Here is a 23,713-nt window from a genome sequence, read left to right on the forward strand (position 1 = left end):
GAGACTCGTTGCTTAAAGTAGCATATGGCGCTTTTAGGTCAAATAATAAAATTATTTGTGGAATCAATATTTATAAAGCATCGTTTATAATTGATGCACATGAATCATCGCTTTAAAACAAGCTGCTAAAAATAATTGATGTGCAGGAAGCATCGTTGTTTTAGTGCTCGTCCAAATTAGCCGCGAGTTGAACGTCTTAAAAAGAGCGTGACCGACCATTTTCAGAGAGCTGGTATAAGTCGTGCGCGTGTGTCTGAGGCTGGCCGATCAGTCCTTATAGGAGAGTGACGACTGGTAGCCATTCTAAAATCCTATCGGTCGATCCAGGTTAGATCTGGACCGTTTAAATTGGTTGGCCAAGTTGAGTGGCTGAGATGATTTGCGGCAGTTAATGACTGCTGTAAAATCATTAAAATTGTATGTAAGAAGCGCGAACGACCACCTTTGGGCGATCGTTTGGGAACCTATGAGAAATACACAACTTGGCCGATCGTTCTCTGTGGAGGAGGAATGGCCAGTGATTACAGCGTTACCCTGTTGGCCTCCTTAAAATAAATTTAGACCATCCGACTAGGCTAACGAAGTTGGATGGACGAGATGATTTGCGGCAGTTGCGTACTGTCGTTGATCCAATTTAGGGTGTGTCCAACCCTATTTAGGCTAATCAATTCAAGGCACTGGACATTGGTTTGAGCAGGCCGATTGGTCAGATGCAAAGGCGAGATGATGGTGAGCACGCTGACATCTATTGGTCTGCCTAAAATTAGATCTTAGCTATTCAATTTTGCTGGCGAACATGGACGGACGTGATCAATTTGCGATAGAAGCACGCCGCAGCGCAACTTAGGGTTTCCGAAATAGCGCGTTCACCCAAGTTTGAGAAAACGATTTGATGCATTCCCGGCTTGCCGTGGGCAAGTCGATCGACCAGGGATGGAGCTGGGTCGCCGGTGAACTCGCCAGCACCTCTTTGATCATTCTAAGGAAGATCTAGACCGTCCAGCTAGGCTAGCTAAGTTGGGCGGATGTGATGAATCTGAGACCGTTATGGTCGGTCTTAGCTCGCTTGAGCTCCTCCTTCAACAACGCAATCACCCTGGTTCTAGCTAGAGATTAGGGGTGTTGTGTGTGAACTAAAGGGATTCCGATTGGCTGGGGTGCTAGTGGGCCCACCGGTGGATATCATGAAGATTTCCTAATTCCACTATAAAGAGGCTAAGCTTGTTGAATCGACTGGCCAAATCGTGCGGCCGTGATTGTTTTTTAAGACTGACATGGACAGTCTAGGTTTTCCTTAAGGAATTTAAGCACGTCGATCGTGCTAACTTTTAATTAAAAGTGCGCTGACACGGAAATCTCTTTATTAGAGAGTGGTGTAGCTCGCGCGAGTGTTTTCATGCATATCTCAATACTGGCACTACGGGAGATTCGTGCTACTCCGCTGCGAGTGAACACTAATCGTCATGTCATGTCAATATTGAGAGTTCAGCTGGGGAACATAGCATAGGAAAATACTAGGCGGGCAATGCATTAGTGAATAATGTCGGTGAAAGATAATATTCATAGAATATTTGGGATTGCTGCTGTATGCACCATTCTGAGTGAATTATATATATATATATATATATATGCAAATATATTGAATTGCTCAATACATCTGTGAGCGAAGAGGTTTATGCACTCATTACTTTCAAATGGCTTTTGTTCCTTTGCAGGATGACAACACATTAAATACAGGGTTTCACGATTTTAGCCCTGAACTGAAAACCACAATCAACATTAAGTCCCATGCTTAGCACGTAATAGTGATGCTATTGCGGGGTAAACACCAGATGGTGACAGTCAAAGAAATTTACGAGAGAAGTTTGGCATACATTACCAGGATAGGGACTGGCTCGACCCTTGAGCAAGATACGTTTTCTTTTAGCGCACGTCAGTTGTCCTCGGGTAGATAAGTATCCATTCGATTGTTATCCCGTATCTGAATCCTTTATACACGGTAAGTAGAGACTCATTTTCTTCCTGGGACCTTGTTGATTTGTGGAATATAAAGAGAAGCGTTTGAGCCTTTCTCCCCAAACCGATCATCACAGAATTTCATTCTTCTTCGTTACAGGTATTGCTCCATATGTGTCATGTAATCTGATTTTTGATTTTTTTTTTTACGTCAATTGTTGATATAATCATGATGCCTCTTTACAATATATGATTGGAACTGCTGGTGATGATTATTCTTCAGCTTATCCAGAGGAAAGCTTTGAAGTCGACAAACCCAGGGCTAACGCATTCGAGGAGGTGATGGAAAAAATATATTCTCCATTTCGCGAAGCTGGTCGTGCTATACATGGTATGTCTCTTATGCACTTACGCATCATTTGAGAGCGTGTTCAATCTTTTTGGCTTCAGTCAGCATGGAGGAGGAGTGAAGGCGCGACGAAGCGTCTCAGCTGACAAGTGCAAGAGCTGAAAGGTTTGCGGCTCGGATAAAGCGGCGAAGGATCGAGCATAAGCAGCGAAAATACGGGGGTCTAACAACCACACCCAACAATTAGTTTTGCAATATGAGATGACTTACTCCAATATACTTTCTAGAGAATCAACTAGAAAGTCAGACTCAATCTAGATTAAAGTATATCAAAGAGCTTAATATCTCTAACTCTTAATTCAAACCACAATCAGCAAATAGAAATCTGCGAGCCCGATTGAATATAAGAGGAGTTACTTCGACGGTACCAAAGACCAATGTTCAAGTGTCAACCAATGTAAATTAAACACCGAAGATTGGATATTATAATTGATTGATCTTAACGCACAACATGTGATATTTCAATTATATAACAAAATATAATGCGAAAAGATATAACACATACACCAGAATTTTGTTAACGAGGAAACCGCAAATGCAGAAAAACCCCGGGACCTAGTCCATATTGAACACCACACTGTATTAAGATGCTACAAACTCTAGCCTACTACCAATTAACTTCTAACTGGACTGTAGTTGAACCCTAATCAATCTCACATTGATTCAAGGTACAGTTGCGTTCCTTACGTCTCTGATCCGAGCAGGATACTACGCACTTGATTACCTTAGTTGATCTCACCCACAACCAAGAGTTGTTACGACCCAAAGTCGAAGAATTGATAAACAAATCTGTCTCACACAGAAAAGTATATAGATTAAATAAATTTGTCTCCCACAGAAATACCTAAGAGTTTTTGTTTCGTCTTTTGACAAATCAAGGTGAACAGGAACCAATTGATAAACCGGACTTAAACTCCCGAAGAACAGCCTAGTATTATTAATCACCTCATAATAATCTTTATCGACTAGCGAAACAAGATATTGTGGAATCACAAACGATGAGACGAAGATGTTTGTGATTTCTTTTATCTTTCCTATCGAAGAAATTAATCTCGAGTCAATTATTTCAATTATGCTCAATACGATAGAATAGGGGAAGATAAGAACACGCAACTACGTACAAAGAAAATAGTTGTGTCAGGATTCAAAATCCCAATGAAGTCTTTGAAGTCGTTAACCTATAGAGTCTCGATAGAAACCTAAGGTTAAAGGAGAATCTACTCTAGTTTATGCAACTAGTAACACACAGGAGATGTCAGGATTAGGTTTCTCAGTTGCTAGAGTTCTCCTTAATATAGTTTTAAAATCAGGGTTTGCAATCCAAGTTACCTTGTTAACGAAGCACTCAATATTCGCCGTTAGATGAAAAACCTGATTCAACCAAGCTAATATCTTTCAACCATTATATAGAACTTAGCTTGTTACATACAAACGAAATGTACCCTCATTTAGGTTTATGAACCATACCTAAACGTGTACACCATGTTGGTTCACAAATAGTTAACCGAGGTTAGCCATATGATTAATCTTATATCAACCTTATTCATCTTAACCATAACTAGTTCAAATGACTCAAATGAAACTAGTTAAAGAGTTGTTCAATTGCTATATTCTCATAGAATTATACAAGAACACAACTGAAGCAAAATCGGTTTGATTCCCTCGAATCAATCATGAACATTATATCCACGGTTTGCAAAGATTGCATTCCTTATTATATATATGTTTGTGTTCATGTTTAAAACCGATTTTAGAACTTTAACCTTCAAGTATGCAATACACATACTTGAAATACTCGGACTAATATTGAGTTACGCCAGTACGTAAACGGGTACGCGAACTTCAAATCCCAGCAGAAATTCTCTGACATGAACTTGTACGCCAGTATGCATACTTAGGTTCCCGGATTTCTCAAACCAACAGGTACACAGACAGGTGCGCATAATATGGTTCCCGGACATGGATTACATATGTGCAAGAGTGCACAACATGAAATATCCAATAATGGTTAAGTGTTCTAAACTCTTATTTCAATCATTGAAACTTTCTTAGAGGAAGACAATAGCCGATTTCACACATTATTAGCATCAAACCAATTTTCAAGTTATTGAAATAATCATTACGAAACATGAATTTGTATCCAAAAAGTTCAATTGAAATAACCACAAGAGAACCCATGGTTAGTTCAATTGGAATACACAACTAAATTAACCACAAGAAGGTGATCAATTCAATTGGCCATGCTCGACATAAGAGAACTTACGGGGCAACACAATATATGCACAAAAATGTGGATTGGAGATCGACCAATACTGCAGAATACACAAGGATTCATTCTATTTTCCATCACTATTTGTCCAATGACATACAATAGACATAATCCTTGTAAAAAAAAGTTTTATCCTTTCTTCCATCAAATAATGACATAAAAGGCTTTAAATTTTGTAAGTCAAAACTTCATTCTATCTTTTATCAATACTTTCACACCGACATAATAGAGATAACTTTTGAACAAGTATGGGATAGTCATAGGTTCAAGGATGTAAACAACATATCCCATAAAATTTTTCAATATATAAAATCAGAAAGATTAAAATTGCAAAAATCATCTTCCAAAAACTTAGAATTTAAATAAATAAATCTAAAAACATGAAGATGAAAACGTTGGACATAGCTATGTGTACTCACAATAATGGCTATTCCAAACCCTAGTTATTCTTCTAAAAATACAAGAGATAAATTCTCATAAGAAGATTTACTAGATATTAAGACCTCTGAAGAATTCTTTATCGTCCCCGAACTCCTTGTCTTCAACAACCATAGGAACGTAAGGTTCATGGAGAAATGAGTCAATTCCAACAAACCTTCTAGACTGATAATGTCAAACCAGGGCCTTCTGAATTTCGAGACTTCTGAAGAAAAAAGCCTTTATTTGATGAATCTCCTTCCTTGTTTCCTTCAACTCTTCAAGAACACCAGAAAACTTCTGAGAATTTGAAGGAACAACACTTGTCTTCCTCACATTCCTTCTTTTTCTTTTCAAAGTTGGAGGTAACGTAGATTTCTCTTTTTTCTTCATGGTTGATGGCTTAACAATCATATTAACATCTTTTCCATCAGAAGACATGATGCTTGGAGTTTCCATGAATGTATGGGTTTGTGAGAGGAAATTACAATTTAAGCTCAACAAGCAGTCTTAAGATAAAAAGAGTTTCAAAGAAGGAAAAGGAATGTAGGGTTACAGAACCTTTAACCGCACAGGTTCACGTACGCACAATTCACAACCCTAGAAAGAGTCGAATTGTCGAGAATAACCCTCTTTTATTGATTAAACAGGGAAGTCCCTTTCAATATCAATTAGATATGAAAGAATTCCAAATTTTGCCAAACAGGCAAAGCTCAAAAATAAAAGAAAACAAATTTAAAACTATTTTTCTTTTTCAAAAGCCTAAGGTGTGCAGAATCTTGTCTCTTTTAATCAGGTACATGAGACAAGATGCACTAACCAACACAATTTAAGTTGTAATCTGTCCATCACATCCTTTTTGATCGGGATTCATAGAACCTTGTCTATCAAAATGTTTAGACCATACTCTTTTCTCTAGTGGGCTTGACCTATCTTTGGAAATCAACTTCTTTGAAGAGGATAAAATCTTACATACCTCAGTGGTTTTTCGAACAAGTTTAAGCTTGTTTGCTAGGCGATTTCCTCTTCGTTGAAGTTTATTGACATATCTCATCTTGTGTTTGTACTTGAAACACTTTGAAAGTTTATGACCTTTGAGTGAACAATAAGAGCATGTCAATGGATAAGATGATTCAGACCCCCGAGATGTGCAAGCTGCTAGACACAAAGTGGAACCTGAAAAATCAAACATAGAGTTTCCAACAAAAAGGTTAATTTTTTCTTCCAGATTGGTTGAGTCTTCTTCTGGAACAATATCGAGATTGATGTATGTATTGCTACAATTATCAAAATCAATATCTTCATTAAGAAGTGCAACACTTGATCTTTCATCTTCATTAGAATCATAGTGATCAGACATCTCATCAAGAGTTGCAGCAAGACCTTTGTTCCCAGTGTATTTTCTACGGTTTGGACACTCATTTGCAAAATGACCAAAAACTTTACACTTAAAGCACTGTGGCATATCCTCGTCATCAGCCTCGTCAGTATCCTTGTTTTTAGGAGGAATGTGATTGTGAGGTTTAACTGATGACCTAGGTTTGTCTCTGGAAAACCATTTACTTCTCTTCAATAGAAGATCTCTAAACTGTCTTGTGATCAAAGAGAGTGACTTGTCAAGATCTTCATCTGATGAATCAACCTCACAAAGATCATCCTCAGAGACATAAAAACTTTTACTTTTGTCAAGTAATTTAGTATTATTTTATGTTTTGAAGGCAACATCCTTTCCGATTTTGGATGTATGCTCATGATCAAAGATCTTAGCTTTCTAACTAGCATATTTCTGGAGATAGCATCAAGGTTATTTCCTTCAAAGATAGCATGCTTCTTAAAATCGCATCTAGATGGCAGCGATCTGAGAATTTTCATCACAATGTCCTTTTCAGGAATAGTCTTACCCAATACAAAAGATGCATTAACAATTTCAGATACATTGTGATTAAACTTATCAAATGAATCTTCATACGCCATACGAAGGTTTTCCCAATCGTAATTAAGGTTTTGAAGCCTAGCTTCTTTTTCACTGGTATTCCCTTCAAATACGGTTTCTAAGATATCCCAAGCATCTTTAGACCGAGTGCACGAAGTCACATGGTGCTGAAGATCTGGGGTAATGGCATGTATGATGGCATTCAAACCATCGGAGTTTTTCTTTGCAGCAAGTATCTCAACAGCGTCATATGCACCATTATCCTTAGGAACGGTCGCATTTCCAAACTTCCACAATGGGAGCGTCATAGCCATTAACCACATAAACCCATGATTGAAAATCACGCGCTTAAAGAAAGGCACGCATAGAAATTTTTCACCACAAGTAATTTGAGTCATCGAAGACTGGTGGTACGTTTATAGAGATATCACTTTTATCCATATCAGATCGCTACAAACACAAACTTATGAGGTCTTTAATGTGTTTGCCTGCTCTGATACCAATTGAAAATGCGGGGTCTAACAACCACATCCCAATAATTCGTTTGGAAATCTGAGAGGACTTACTCCAATATACTTTCTAGAGAATCAACTATACAGTCAGACTCACTCTAGAGTAAAGTATATCAAAGAGATTAATATCTCTAACTCTTAATTCAATCCACTATCAACAAATAGAAATCTGCGAGCCCGATTGAATATAAGAGGAGTTACTTGAACGGTACCAAAGACCAGTGTTCAAGTGTCAATCAATGTAAATCAACAACCAAAGGTTGGATATTCTAATTGATTAATCTTAATGCACAACCTGTGATATTTTAATTATATAACAAAATATAATGCGGAAAATAAATAACACAAACACCAGAAATTTGTTAACGAGGAAACCGTAAATGCAGAAAACCCCCGGGACCTAGTCCAGATTGGACACTACAGTGTATTAATCCGCTACAGACTCTAGCCTACTACCAATTAAATTCGGACTGGATTGTAGTTGAACCCTAATCAATCTCACACTGATTCAAGTTACAGTTGCGTTCCTTACGTCTCTGATCCCAGCAGGATACTACGCACTTGATTTCCTTAGTTGATCTTACCCACAACCAAGAGTTGCTACGACCCAAAGTCTAAGACTTGATAAACAAATCTGTCTCACACAGAAAAGTCGATAGATTGAATAAATATTTTTCCCACAGAAATACCCAAGAGTTTTTGTTCCGTTTTTTGACAAAGCAAGGTGAACAGGAACCAATTGATAAACCAGACTTATATTCCCGAAGAACATCTTAGTATTATCAATCACCTGACAATAATATTAATCGACTAGCGAAACAATATATTGTGGAATCACAAATGATGAGACGAAGATGTTTGTGATTACTTTTATCTTGCCTATCGGAGAAATTAATCTCGAGCCAATTATTTCAATTGTACTCAATACGATAGAATCGAGCAAGATTAGAACACGCAACTACGAAGAGAATAGTTGGGTCTGGTTTCACAATCCCAATGAAGTCATTGAAGTCGTTAACCTACAGGGTCTCGATAGAAACCTAAGGTTAAGGGAGAATCGACTCTAGTTTATGCAACTAGTAACACACAAGAGGTGTGGGATTAGGTTTCTCAGTTGCTAGAGTTCTCATTTATATAGTTTCGAAACAGGGTTTGCAATCCAAGTTACCTTGGTAACAAAGCATTCAATATTCACCGTTATATGAAAAACCTGATTCAACCAAGCTAATATATTTCAACTGTTAGATTGAACTTAGCTTGTTACACACAAATGAAATGTACCCTCATTTAGGTTTATGTAACCGTACCTAAACGTGTACACCATGTTGGTTCACAAATAGTTAACCGAGGTTAGCATATGATTACTCTCATATCAACCTTATTCATCTTAACCAAAACTAGTTCAAATGACTCAAACGAAACTAGTTAAAGAGTTGTTCAATTGCTATATTCTCATAGATTTATACAAGAACACAATTGAAGCAAAATCGGTTTGATTCTCTCGAATCAATCATGAACATTATGGCCACGGCAAAGATTGCGTTCCTTATTATGTAAATGTTTATGTTCATGTTTAAAACCGATTTTAGAACTTTAACCTTCAAGTATGCACACGGGTACGCATACTTGAAATACCCAGACTAAGGTTGAGTTACGCCAGTACGCAAACGGGTACGCGAACTTCAAATCCCAGCAGAAATTCTCGGACATGAACCTATACGCCAGTACAGATACTTAGGTTCCCGGATTTCTCAAACCAGCAGGTACGCAAACCGGTGCGCATACTATGGTTCCCCGACATGGATTACATATGTACAAGAGTGCACAACATGACATATCCAATAATGGTTAAGTGTTCTAAACTCTTGAAAAGGCGAGAGTACCCAAATATAACTCAAGCTAAAACTTTTCCTTCCTATAAGTCCTTTCTCCGAAAGTGATTGTCTATGGACAGAGTCGAGACAATACAACAAACCGGTTCACACTTCGTGTGATCGTCTATGGATACGAGATCGAGACAATACAACAACGAAGTATGTTTACTTGATACAATGGTTCGGACTTAACCAAACACAATAGGATTGATCATCAAGTAAATAGGAATTAACGTTTGTGTAATTTACTTTAATTATAATAAAACAATTATAATGCGGAAATATAAAGTAAATGACACAGCAAGATTTTGTTAACGAGGAAACCGCAAATGCAGAAAATCCCCGGGACCTTTCCAGAATTGAATACTCTCAGGATTAAGCCGCTATACAAAATAAACCAACTTCGTATAGTTGGGACCAAGTAACTAAACCTATAGTTCACCTAAAATCTTCTGTTTATCTTAACATAAACTCCTGCGTCAGGTCCTTAGATCTATCTTATATTTAATCACCCAAGGTAATCGTTAAGATTTTGCAATCAATACCTTTAATCCCAAGGAAACGTATTCATGCCGATCTACACAACTAATCAATCCAATCTACCACAAGGATAAACCGACCATTAATTGGATCCTCTTTTACCGAAACAAGTATTGTGCACACTAAAGATTTATATACCCAAGTCAGAAATATTCTATCTCTTCTTTGTCCTCAAATCTTCTTAGATCTTCAATAAACACCTGCACACAACTACTTGAATCTCTTGTGATCAATCACGCACAGAACAGAGTCTGTTAACAATGGATTATCACAAGATAGTCTTTAGCACTAACAACAGTCTAAAGATCCCCGTCGAAACTTCGAACTAGTTTGAGTGAATCTTATATCAGAAGAGAAGATTCTCAAGCATTAAGAAACTAGGTGCAATCAAATTTCAACCACCATTAGTCAATCAAATCAATCGAAAACAAAAGATAAACCACAATTATCTAAGTTCCACCAACGATACTCTTATAGATTCTCAATCCCAAAGAAGACTTTAAACTGAGCGTCCGTAAGAGATTTCTCCTAATTAGGTTACTCTTCTCTCCGAATAGGCGGCTACACAAGTAACAGTACAACATAGGAAGTTTACTGTCACGAAGGATTAGTTTGCTAGAAATGCAAACTCAAATATTTATAGACAAGGAAGTTTGGATACCAAGGAATTTCCAAAACCGAAAATATTCTCATGATATTCAATAATAATTTCCAGATTCGGTTTTCATAATTCCTGAGAATGCTCTGTCCAAAATATTGATCGAAAATCTCCATGGAAAATCTTTAACTAGTAAATGCACATTATTAATTCTTATTTTCCATATATAATTAAAAACCTTAAATAAAAAGATTCTTAGCTTATTTAATTTCGATCCTGGGATTTTCTTCCTTCTTAGCTGTTAAGGAATATCTTTGAACAATAAAAATATACACATTAATGCACGTGTTCAAAGTGTGTCGGCATCCTTTCTTTATAAGTCCTCTTTCATACTTACTCACTTGAAATCAATTTACCACACTTCCAAACAAGTTTAGAATTGGTTCATCTGACTTTCAAGAACTATGTGATTGATCAAGTAACACTCAATCACGAATCATTGGGTTCTACCAAAACAAGTTTCGGTTCCACCTCTATGTGAGTACTGTGCATAGTCACACTAGCTTTCCAAACTTTGGTTGACTAGGTACTAGGATCGGTTCCCCACATATATATGGTATCTAACTCATATGCGTTGCACATGTCCATAGGATCGGTTCCCCTTTCTGCTATAAACCTTGCTGCACCTCATACAAGGATCGATTCCCCTTTGTATGTGTTTCACCTCTTACTAGGATCGGTTCCCCTTTACCCAGATTCATCCTTACACACAAAAACTCGATCATACCATCAGGTGATTACTTAAGATCGGTTTCACTAATAAAAGTCATACCAATACATAAGTCAGGCCTCACGTGAATATTTTACCAAGAACACAAACAAGTCATGAGCGGTTATACTAATCACACATATTGGTCGTTCATAAGATATGCAATGAAGAACATCCCCAATAACGCCTTGTGATTTCCTTTTCGGTTCGTAACACAAGATCATGAACTTACTTCCTTAAAACACATGTAAAAACATTGTTTCCTAGGATGAAATCCTCATCTCATACCCATACATAATCACAATAGCATTCATATGATTATGTTGATGTCTTATCTACAAAATTTAATGGTTAAGCAATAAACCTTGTATTGTATTCCTTAATACTATGTCTGTCTAGAGTGTTCATGCTTCGCAGTTTTGTTTTCAACATGCACGACTTGAAAGATACGTTAGGGAATGAAAAAGTTCAAGTCAAATATCACTAACCTCAAGTGGAAGGATGATGTTGTGGTTGTAGCTCCTTACTTCTTCACTTCTTCAAGTCTTCGCAATACTTGTAATGTCTCATATCCTAATACTTTCAAGATAACCTATACGAAGTTGACTCTAGTACATTAATCAAGCGACTCTTAAATGAGTTTTGGTTCACTAAAATATGACAACCAAACTTGACATACTAACGCTTGGTAGGTTTAATCGAGCTATGCTCTAACAACTCTTATTTCAATCGTTGAAACTTTCTTAGAGGAAGACAATAGCCGATTTCACACACTATTAGCATCAAAGCAATTTTCAAGTTATTGAAGTAGGGTAGGTAATGATGAAAATTAAGAATTCGTCCACCAACCTGTAGCCTTCATTTGACATTACGCATGAAAAGGGAAATTGCCGAATAAACACTGAAAGGAATTTTGGAGGCAAGGGCGGCATGACATATTAGGTATTAAAGGGTTTGATCCACCGAGCGTGTATTACTACACCTTCTAGCTTGTCAGTATTGATGAGCTTTCATTAACCTCCCAAAATGACTTCTGCCACTAAGTATGGCTCGTCTTTCCCTTCTGCGAAATCGGACGAAGCAGGCTGAGCATCAATTCTTACTACCATATCTCCAACTTGAAATGGGTTTGGGTGTTGCGCGGCTACTTGATTCTTAAGTTCGTCGTCTTTGATTGAAAAAACTTCAAAACTTTTGATAAAATATTTGAAAGGTCGGGCATCCCATTCACATCTCCTAATGACGGCTGGGTTGACGATCGGATCGAGTCCCCAGGCCTTGATGAAATGAGAAGTGACTGGTTGCAGAAAGGGTTGTTCAATAAGACTTACTTGTGTCCGAAAACTGCAGACGAACGTCGTCGGACTCTCTCCAGGTAGTTGCGTCACATTGGAGAGTTGTTGATACGACATCAGATAATCTTCAGGGTTGGATGGCTTGTGGGAAATCCTTTCAGGTATCGACACTGGAAAAGTGTGTACTCCTAGCTTTGCTTTGTTGTTATGCACCCACGAGCGTCCCAGAACCATATCATAATTTGGGCATTCTTTAACAATATGAAATTTTCCGTGTGTCTGAACATCTCCTATCTTGATCTCGAGGTTAATGTACCCGTATTCATTTTTTAATTCTCCTTTTGGGTCTTTGATCATGGTTGGGCAGCGAACATCTTCCTGCTTTGAAACTCCTGCAGCTCTCAGAATCTTGACGGTTACAACGTTGAAATCAGAGGCTGCGTCAATAAGCGTGTTGTCGAACTCAACATCCTTTAGAAGGGCAGTGGTCAGCAGTCCCCAGTTGCATCTATTAGTCGTGCCTTGCAGGAGAGATTGGGGCTTGGGAATGGCTTCTCTGGATGGAAATAGCCGCTTTCCTAACACAACACGGTTGAGGGCTACAAATATGTCCTAACGCTGAGTATTGGAGAATTAATGAATTTCACGCAAATGCTTCATCATAGAATGTACGGTTTTGTTGATGGAGTTCCCAGAAATCATGCAGCTTCTGACTGGAAAAGGTACCCTGTGAACTCCCTCTATGCCTAGTTGAAGTACTCCACCGTCCAACTTTTCTTTGAAAATGCGCTTCAGCTTGTTGCAGTCACTGGTTGGGTGATTGACGAACCTATGGTAACGACAATATTTGGGATTTGCCATTTCTTCCTCGGTTGGTGGACGTCTGAGAGGAGGTAGCTTGATGGCGTCATCTTGAATCCACGCTTCCAGGAGTTCAATGACTTCATCCATTGGAAATGGGAAGTCTGAAGCAGCATTTCCTGTTTCTTGTTGCTGCACAAGGGTCTTAGCCGCGAGCTTCTGGATATAGTTGTCTGCGTTGGTGCCGCACGCCTGGGTTGTTGTTCTGTCACTGGAGCTTTCCTTTTCCCTCCTTCACTTACTACGCTTACAGAGGGACCAGTGTTATATTGCTTGTTGATGAGGCGTATGTTTCCTCGAGTTTCGCGTTCATCTTCACCTCTGGTTGTCTGGTTCTTTCCAACAGTGTCAGTGTCGTTGTAGCCGACTTCTTAGAAGCTTCATGGAGTTCAGAGAACGTCTGGAAACGCAAGTTTTCTAGTAAAGCACAATAGATGGGAACCATACCATTAATGCATGACTCTACCATTTGTTGTTCGGTCATATTTGGGTCGTGACAATCCAACGCCTGAATTCTGAACCTCTTGACATAATCATTTGGATGATCGTTGTTTCGTTGAAACATTCTTCCGAAGTCTGAGAAGGTGATTTGCTCAGACACAAAGAAATATTTCTTGTAGAAAGCGGTGACCATCTCACACCAGTTGGATATGATGTTTGGTGCGATGTTGTTGTACTAGGTGTACGCTCTTCCGGTAAGAGACTTTGAAAATTCTTTCAGGCGGAGGACATGATTGTATTCGTGTTCTCCCAAAGATTCCATAAAATGACAGATGTGTTCACGAGCGTTACAAGTACCATCGTAAAGAGAAAACTGAGGGAGAGGAGTATCCTCTTGGGAGAGGGATTCTTTCCACATCAGGATGATACGGAGGTTGATATTGGTGTATGTCCACCGGGTTTTCTCTGCCTCGATTTTGGAGGAGTCGCTCCAGATCCTCATGTGTGATGAAGTTGGACGGCTGATTTCTTTCCCATGAGCGTTCAGGAGCAACACAAACTTTTTCATCTATAAAGGCCCGCCCCGTTGAAGTGTTTGTGCCAGGAGTGTTAAAAGTGTTTGTAGAAAATATATACAGCAGGCTGCTGAATGCGTCAAGTCATGAGAATCGTTGCTTAAAGTAGCATATAGCACTTTTAGGTCAAATAATAAAATTATTTGTGGAATCAATATTTATAAAGCATCGTTTATAATTGATGCACATGAAGCATCGCTTTTAAACAAGCTTCTAAAAATAATTGATGGGCAGGAAGCATCGTTGTTTTAGTGCTCGTCCAAATTAGCCGCGAGTTGAACGTCTTAAAAAGAGCGTGACCGACCATTTTCAGAGAGCTGGTATAAGCCGTGCGCGTGTGTCTGAGGCTGGCTGATCAGTCCTTATATGAGAGTGGCGACTGGTAGCCATTCTAAAATCCTATCGGTCGATCCAGGTTAGATCTGGACCGTTTAAATTGGTTGGCCAAGTTGAGTGGCTGAGATGATTTGCGGCAGTTAATGACTGCTGTAAAATCATTAAAATTGTATGTAAGCATCGTGAACGACCACCTTTGGGCGATCGTTTGGGAACCTATGGGAAATACACAACTTGGATGATCGTTCCCTGTGGAGGAGGGATGGCCAGTGATTACAACGTTACCCTGTTGGCCTCCTGGAAATAAATTTAGACCATCCGACTAAGCTAAGGAAGTTGGATGGACGAGATGATTTGCGGCAGTTGCGTACTGTCGTTGATTCAATTTAGGGTGTGGACAATCCTATTTAGGCTAATTAATTCAAGGCACTGGACATTGGTTTGAGCAGGACGATTGGTCAGATGCAAAGGCGAGCTGATGGTGAGCACGCTGACATCTATTGGTCTGCCTAAAATTAGATCTTAGCTATTCAATTTTGCTGGCGAACATGGACGGACGTGATCAATTTGCGACAGAAGCACGCCGCAGCGCAACTTAGGGTTTCCGAAATATCGCGTTCATCCAAGTTTGAGCAAACGATTTGATGCATTCCCGGCTTGCCGTGGGCAAGTCGATCGACCAGGGATGGAGCTGGGTCGCCGGTGAACGCGCCAGCACCTCTTTGATCATTCTAAGGAAGATCTAGACCGTCCAGCTAGGCTAGCTAAGTTGGGCGGATGTGATGAATCTGAGACCGTTATGGTCGGTCTTAGCTTGCTTGAGCTCCTCCTTCAACAACGCAATCACCCGGTTCTAGCTAGCGATTAGGGGTGTTGTGTGTGAACTAAAGGGATTCCGATTGGCTGGGGTGCTAGTGGGCCCACCGGTGGATATCATGGAGATTTCCTAATTCCGCTATAAAGAGGTTAAGCTTGTTGAATCGACTGGCCAAATCGTGCGGCCGTGATTGTTTTTTAAGACTGACATGGACAGTCTAGGTTTTCCTTAAGGAATTTAAGCGCGTCGATCGTGCTAACTTTTAATTAAAAGTGCGTTGACACGGAAATCTCTTTATTAGAGAGTGGTGTAGCTCGCGCGAGTGTTTTCATGCATATCTCAATACCGGCACTTCGGGAGATTCGTGCTACTCCGTTGCGAGTGAACACTAATCGTAATGTCATGTCAATATTGAGAGTTCGGCTGGGGAACATAGCATAGAAAAATACTAGGTGGGCAATGCATTAGTGAATAATGCCGATGAAAGATAAAATTCATATAATATTTGGGATTGCTGTTGTATGCACCATTCTGAGTGAATTGTATATATATATACAAATATATTGAATTGTTCAATACATCTGTGAGTGAAGAGGTTTATGCACTCTATTTTCAAATAGCTTTTGTTCCTTTACAGAATGACAGCGCATTAAATATAAAGTTTCACGATTTTAGCCCTGAACTGAAAATCACCATCAACATATGTGTATCCCAAAGGGGATACACTATATGACTCTTCTTTTGGATAAGGGGAAGTCCTTCTGGCTTCTTACGGTGAGTTTTCTCCTTGGCGACGTCAATCTTTAAGTTGTCGCTGGCTGTTAGTGCTCTTCAGAATCATGCCGCTGGTACCTATGCTGACATCTTCCTTTGGTACTTTCCAGGTATCTATAAATGGCTGGAAATTTAACATCATATAGGACTATAAGCAGAGGAAAACTGAAAATATCATAATACTGATCCGATATACATGCCGAACCTTCATTTAAGTTAACCCACAAACATCATAAGCACTATGTAGTTACAGCATTGAAACCTATAGGAAAAACTAAAAGCGCCATAAAGGATCGTCTTAAGGGAAAGGCAGACTAGGCGGCTGCCTAGGACTCCAAATTATTGTGGACCCTTTTATTTTATTTATTTCTATTATTATGGTCGATCGGTGACATTTATAAATGCTACTAAATTGTTTTATCACACTTATTTAAATTACGGACAATTGTGTTACAGTTTGTTACTAAATATTTCATAACAACTATAGCTGTCACTGAGTATTCAATTTTTTGAAATAACTCATTACCGATAACAAGTTAAGTGCACGTGCAAAGCACGTCCTTGGGGGCGGTATCATTCTTGTAATATTAAAGATTAAAGAAAAATAAGGATTTTATATGATCTCATCAGAAGAATAGAATCATAGCGTTTATATTACGATAATTCAGTGGTCCATGTGAATAGTTCACACGAAAATTTCCCGTCTAGATCTGATGGCTAACTTTTAAAGTCATCTCATCTAACGTTTAATAATGAAATAAAAATTCAACAAATCGGAGGTATCCGTTTTCATCTACTGTCATTAAAGTGGGGGGAGGGAAGATTTATGCTAAACTAAATTACAAGTTTCGAACCCAAAACTTAACCAAAAAGTGCTAAAAAAGAATCTTCCCCATTTGGCCGTATAACATAATCCAAATTATCACTTTAGATATACCAATTTCTTGTAATCTGAATATCCAGCTCTCTCCAGATTTGGTAACTCATAAAAAGCCACAAAACTAGTCCGCCTAGGGCACCCTAAACATGTAAGACGGCCATCGCGCCATAAATGTGTAGAAGTGCACCTTTGCTTATCATACTCGCGGATAATTTCTCCCTCCAATTTCAATGTTGTAGCTAGCATTAAATTACCAAGTATGTCTTCTCTCTCCAATGTCATGATGATAGAAAATTAGACTGAGAACTAGAACCAGCACTTGGATGCTACTCCCCAATTCTGGAAAATATTCATATGAGGATTAGTATCCATCTTAATATTTTCGTACTAATTAACAGGATACAATGGAATCTGCTGAATCTGATCTCATCTGTTAGTCATGTATATGATCAAACTGGTTCTTACAAAGTTTGGATTTTTCTGAGATTATAAGATTGCATTCTAAGACAACTGAAGTTATTTGAGACTTGAAAATGATATTTACTGCTGTAACAGATCAATATATGAAGATGCACACTGAAACATAAAATCTTAGACAGGGGTTACTCAAGCTGTCAACAAAGAACGGTAACTGATCCAAATCAGACGGGGCGTGGGACAGTGTTTCCTTCTTAGTTCTTTCAGTGCCGGAAACCCATGCATTGGAAAAAATTACCAGGATTTTTTTTTTTTTTGATAACTGAAAGCCGATATATTAAGCAGAAGACAAGATTACCAGGAATATATAATAAAGAAAGGAGTATCTCATTCTAGCCTGGTGGTGCAGGTTTCTCAAAAGAAGCTGCAGCACTAAACCCAAAATGGAAGAAGTGCATTTTATTTCGAAGTTCAAAATTTGTATAAATTCCAGAATTGTGATAAACATTAAAGTTGCTTTGTAAACAAGTACTTACAGGTCCACCATTTGAAACCAACACCAAGTAATATGTTTTTGCTCCAATACATACTAACTTGCTTCTGCGTGTGTTGCCTGCAAATTAATCAGAACAGATCAAGTAGCCAACTAACTAATGCATTATATAACCAACACTGACAGAAAACTAGCTAATTCGGGAGAGAAACGAACATTCATAACCTCGTTTTCTCACAAAGAAATCCTTGTTTATAAAACATCAATTGTGCAAATCCCTGTAGCATGGAAGGCCAGACAAACTGAAGCTGCAACAGTACAGGATAAGTCATTGCTTGATTGTCCTTGGCTTAAGCAACTTGGGTCCTCAAAAGAATGAATCCTAAAACTGCAGATGCAGATGTAGAAATTGTTATGAAAGAAATCAAGCACTAAGATCTGAGAAGTATAGAACCCATTATGAGTATTAGAAGAGCTTTCATGCAGAAAAGAGTGAACTTCTGCTTAACCCAAATGAATGAAAAAAGGGACATGGAAACAAGTTGGGTTGCTGCAATAAGGAGAGATGTTGCAGACAAACCATAACAATACTGCATTCCTTGGATTAAGCCTATTATAGCAGCTCCCCAGAACCCAGAAGCAAAGAAGTCCATATGATAATATCCTGCACAAATTAAAAAAGAGAAAGCCCAAATCACTGAAACTACATTACAAAATTATTTAACATCAACTAAATTACTGAAATTAATCCATTTGCAGAAACTTCTTTAAGCACCGCTTTCAACACTGGTCTAACATCATTCTTGGCTGGGAACTCTTCAAAGAACTTATCATGAAGACGCTGCAGAACTTCTAAGATTCTTTTGAGGGCACCGTCGTCTTCATCCAACTCATCATTATCCATGTTTAACCGATGTCCACCGCCGTTTCTTGATGAAAAATAATTAAATTTGTTGATGCGAATTATGTTATCTTTGTGCTCTTTCCAGACTGACTCACAAACATACCATAATATTGATCCGATATACATGTCAAACCTTCATTTAAGTTAACACACAAACATCATAAGCACTGTGTAGCTACAGCATTGAAACCTACAGGAAAAACTGAATGCGCACCAAAGATATGCAGAAGTACATTTTTGCCTACTGTCGTCCTCATGAATAATTTCACCCTCCATTCTCAATGTTGTACCTAGCACTAAATTATCAAGTACGTCTTCTCTCACTAATGTCATAATGATAGAAAATTAGGCTGAGAACTAGAGCCAGCACTTGGATGCTACTACTATTACGCAATTTTGGAAAATATACAATTTGCATCCTAAGACGACAGCTGAAGTTTTGTGTGACTTGAAAATGATATCTATGGCTGTAACAGATGAGAAAGATGGGTGTAGGGTTTTAATTCAAGGCTTTAAAGATGACAAATTTCTCAATACTTACAGTAGACTGAAAGTGAATACAAGGGAATACAAATCATCTTTATGTACTTCAAGTGAGATCAGTTGAACTCCATATTTTAGGGAGTTGTAGCTGGATGGAATCCAACTATCAACTTCAGAGAAATGCATATGGATACTCAAACGTTCTGCCTTGATGTGGAGAAACTTCCCCTTGAGTTTCTTTGTGTCGCAGTATTACTTAGAGAAATCGGTAGTTTCATGAGAGAGCTACTTCTTGCCATTCTGCTTAAAGATGAAAATCTACCTGATCATATTTATGTAAAATGGTTCCTCTAGTTTAATGTTAAGACTCCATCTAAACCTCTAACTCGATTTAGTCATCATACAGCAGAAGAACTGAAACATAAGTTCTTAGACAGGGGTTATTCAAGCTGTCAATAAAGAACGGTAATTCATCATAATAAGATGGGACGTGCGACAGAGTGTTTCCTTTTCAGTTCTTTCAATGCTGGAAACCCATGCACTGGGGAAAAATTACCAGGTATTCAATAAAGAAAGGAGTATCTCATTCTAGCCTGGTGGTGCAGGTCCTTCAAAAGGTGCAGCCAAAGAAGTCTATTTCATTTCGGAATTTGTACAAATTTAGAATTGTGAGTAAACACTAAAGTTGCTTTGTAAACAAGTACTTACAGGTCCACCATTTGAAACCAACACCAAGTAGTATGTTGTTACTTCAGCGTGCGTTGCCTGCAAACTAATCAGAACAGATCAAATAACCAACTCATTAACACATTATATAACCAACAGGTCCAACACTGAAAGAAATCGGGAGAGAAACGAACATTCAGAACCTCATTTTGTCACCAAGAAATCCTTGTTTATAAGACATCAATTGTGCAAATCACTGGAAGGCCAGACAAACTGACGCTGCAACATTACAGGATAAGTCATTGCTTGATCGTCCTTGGCTTAAGTAACTTGGGTCCTCAAAAGAATGAATCCTAAAATTGCAGATGCAGATGCAGAAATTGTCATGAAAAAAAAATCAAGCACTAATATCTGAGAAGTATAGAACCCATTGTATTAGAATAGCTTTCATGGAGAAAGAGTAAACTTCTGCTTAACCCAAATGAATGAAAAAAGGGACATGGAAACAAGTTGGGTTGCTGCACTAAGGAGAGATCTTGCATACAGGAAGAAGAATACCATGCATTCCTTGGATTAAGCCTATTATAGCCGCACATGACAAAAGCTCTCCAGAACCCAGAAGCAAAGAAGTCCGTATGATAATATTCTGCACAAATTAAGAAAGAAAAAGCCCAAATCACTGAAATTACATTACAAAATTAATTGAATTACTGAGGTTAATCAATTTGCAGAAACTTCTTTAAGCACCGCTTTCAACACTGGTCTAACATCATTCTTGACTGGGAACTCTTCAAAGAACTTATCATGAACACGCTGCAGAACTTCTAAGATTCTTTTGAGGGCACCGTCGTCTTCATCCAACTCATCATTATCCATGTTTAACCGATATCCACCGCCGTTTCTTGATGAAAAATAATTAAATTTGTTGATGCGAATTATGTTATCTTTGTGCTCTTTCCAGACTGACTCCGTATCGTCGATAATTACCGTGTTAGTTGCATTTGCTCCCAAAACCACGTCTAGATTTTTTCGATTTCTGACAGTAGAATCATCTTTCGAAATCACTTTGTTCTTAAAATAAACACTTTTAGGATCAATCAATCTAACCACCTCTTTAGCGTACCACCGTTCTCCCTTGGTATAAACGTAAAGCTCGAATTTCTGGCATACTTGTTCAAGAAAATCTCGCACATAAGGCCTTAACCTTGTATACCTTCCGTTGTGGTTGTATAAGCTATGTCTCCCAACAGTCTTCATGCATGTAATTAACCCTGATTTACTATTGAGATAGTCCTGTTCATCCAACGACACATCCGAAATCTTAACCGAGTGAAGTAATGTATGATCTAAATCAAGAACTAAACAAAGTTTTTCCCGACGCAACAAACTTCTCCTGAACATTATTCCACACAGTTTATTACGTAACAGTAATCGATAATTCTCTTTTTGGTTATATAAATCTCTCTTCCTATTCTTTTTCAACCCTAACAGCAAATCATCAACATTGTTTTCAGAATTAAGAAGACGTACCTTTTTCGGTGATTTCTCTTCTTGTATCCCATTACGATCTTCAATCTCTAATTTTCGCTTACAAATTGGCCGACCATTCATCTTAATCACATAAACCTTGTTTCCAGAATCAAGAAGACGTACCTTTTTAGATGATTTCTCCTCTTGTAGCCCATTATGATCTTCAATCTCTAATTTTCGCTTACAAATTGGTCGACCATTCAACTTAATCACCAACTTGATTGGAGCCATAATTGATCCTCAAAATTTGTTTTCTTTAATTTTTTCTATGCGTATCGTCTTCTTTTCTTCAACTCTCTGGAACTTTTTTCTGCTCTTAACCTCACCTCTCCACACCTTTTGCTAAGATTTTAAGAATTTTTCTGTGATAATGACTATAAGCACATCATACCTTAGACCTAAATTTATACAACATTTAGAAACTGGAGTTCTAGTCGAATTAGGAGGTATTGATATTGAGCTAGTTTCCTTTTTTTGGTACTGATATTGAGAGCCAAGGTTCCTCCTTGGGTTGATGATCCGGATGGGCTTCTATACAAAAGTACGTATTGGGCTTTTTTTTCCTTCTAACTGGGCTCTGGGAAATGGAAAATAAGCCCATAAGGTTATTTATAGTAGGGTCCAACCGGATTTTACCCTTATCCTAGGGTCCAAAGTTCTTTGAAAACATGGAAATGACTAATATACCCTACTGTTTAAATACGTGTGAAATAACATACTTCTACCAAACCGGAATTTTATTTTATCTGGAGGTCCAAATTTAATTAAAACATATAAAGGACCACAAATTTGAGTACATATATGCTATACTGTTTACAAATTTGAGTACATATCTGCCACACTGCTTACAAATTTGAATACATATCTGCTACACTGCTTACAAATCTGAGTACATATCTGCTACGATGCTTACAAATCTGAGTATATATTTGCCGCAAAACTATGAATAAAACAGAATCAAAAAAAGTTTTTATCAGTACGACATATACGTACTGCGGATTCATAAACGAAAAACTCAATTGCATGTCAAGAAGTGATGAAGCCATGAATATAACTGAATTAAAGCACATACTTCAGTATTCCGTATATGTACTCCTGGATCAAACCAAAAAAATAAGAGAAAACCTATAGATTCATAGTAAACACAAAGTGAAAACAGTACGTCATATATGTATTGATGGTTAATACACAAAAGAAAACTGAAAAACGAACCAAAAACCATAAAAATATCAATTAGACATAAAACATGATTTTTTATTTAGATCTGAACTTGTTTCATCAAAATCCACCAGTATATCATATACGTACCGATGATTAATATACAAAAGCAACTCAAAAGCATATCAAAAACAACCAAAATGAAACTAAAACCAGCTACATGTGAAAACCAAGTCATTTGAATCACCCATCTGGAGTTACAATAATCTAAAAAATCTAGGCTTTTTTTCACTTCTTCTTCCTCTCAAAAACCCCAACTCTTTCACAGAAATCTGATTTTTCAACTAATATAACACTAACATCTTAATTTAATCAATCACTAACATTATTAATTAATCATTATCATTACAGTAGAAACTCTATAAAAATTAATGTGTTAGGACCATCAGAATTTATTAATTAAGCGAGATATTAATTAACCGATACATTAATTTATATATTAATTAATTAATATCTTATTAACTTATAAATATATTTAACTTCCATAAACATATAACATAGGTTTAGAAAGTTCGGATGAACAGTTAGACGGTGATATCACTCAAGACTTGCAAAATTTGATCGAAAAGTTAGATTATCATAATGTCAAGATGCCCTAAATATCTGGAAGAAAATGAAGTTACACAATTATTGATTGACGAAGAAATAATTGAGAGTGTTATGGGAACTGATAAACATGGGAAAGAAGATGATGAAATTTCTATGCGTATCGTCTACTTTTCTTGAACTCTCTGGAACTTTTTTCT

The 23,713-nt window shown here is 37.8% G+C and overlaps 1 protein-coding gene across 22 annotated transcripts; it reads right to left on the minus strand.

The window, feature by feature from the left end:
* Positions 1–17,005: 17,005 nt before the first annotated feature.
* Positions 17,006–22,203, minus strand: LOC113346120 (RNA polymerase II C-terminal domain phosphatase-like 4). 22 transcript variants are annotated; one of them, XR_003358420.1, is made up of 8 exons: positions 21,750–22,203; positions 20,778–21,612; positions 20,423–20,498; positions 20,262–20,318; positions 18,747–19,203; positions 18,383–18,554; positions 18,210–18,286; positions 17,006–17,595 (listed from the first exon to the last, which is right to left on the minus strand). XR_003358420.1 is itself a non-coding variant. In XM_026589697.1 (8 exons), exons 1-4 carry the CDS (start codon positions 21,978–21,980, stop codon positions 20,473–20,475), a joined length of 891 nt encoding a protein of 296 aa, XP_026445482.1. In that variant the 5' UTR covers positions 21,981–22,203; the 3' UTR covers positions 17,006–17,595; positions 18,210–18,286; positions 18,383–18,554; positions 18,747–19,203; positions 20,262–20,472. The 22 variants fall into 22 exon arrangements, 6 of the variants coding, with proteins under 6 accessions (XP_026445482.1, XP_026445480.1, XP_026445479.1 ...); XR_003358418.1 differs by having other exon boundaries at positions 20,262–20,325; XR_003358422.1 differs by having other exon boundaries at positions 20,414–20,498.
* Positions 22,204–23,713: the final 1,510 nt, after the last annotated feature.

The sequence above is a fragment of the Papaver somniferum genome, unplaced genomic scaffold (assembly GCF_003573695.1).
Source record: "Papaver somniferum cultivar HN1 unplaced genomic scaffold, ASM357369v1 unplaced-scaffold_93, whole genome shotgun sequence".
Classification (NCBI taxonomy): Eukaryota; Viridiplantae; Streptophyta; class Magnoliopsida; order Ranunculales; family Papaveraceae; genus Papaver; species Papaver somniferum.

Excerpts from the sequence above, each read along its gene's own strand:
- LOC113346120 (XM_026589696.1), bottom strand. The coding sequence starts at position 21,980 with ATGGCTCCAATCAAGTTGGTGATTAAGTTGAATGGTCGACCAATTTGT. Across the intron at positions 21,513-21,749 it reads AAGAGAAATCACCGAAAAAG|GACTATCTCAATAGTAAATC; the intron begins GTACGTCTTCTT and ends TTGGATGAACAG. Across the intron at positions 20,866-20,966 it reads TTAGACCAGTGTTGAAAGCG|AATATTATCATACGGACTTC; the intron begins GTGCTTAAAGAA and ends TAATTTGTGCAG.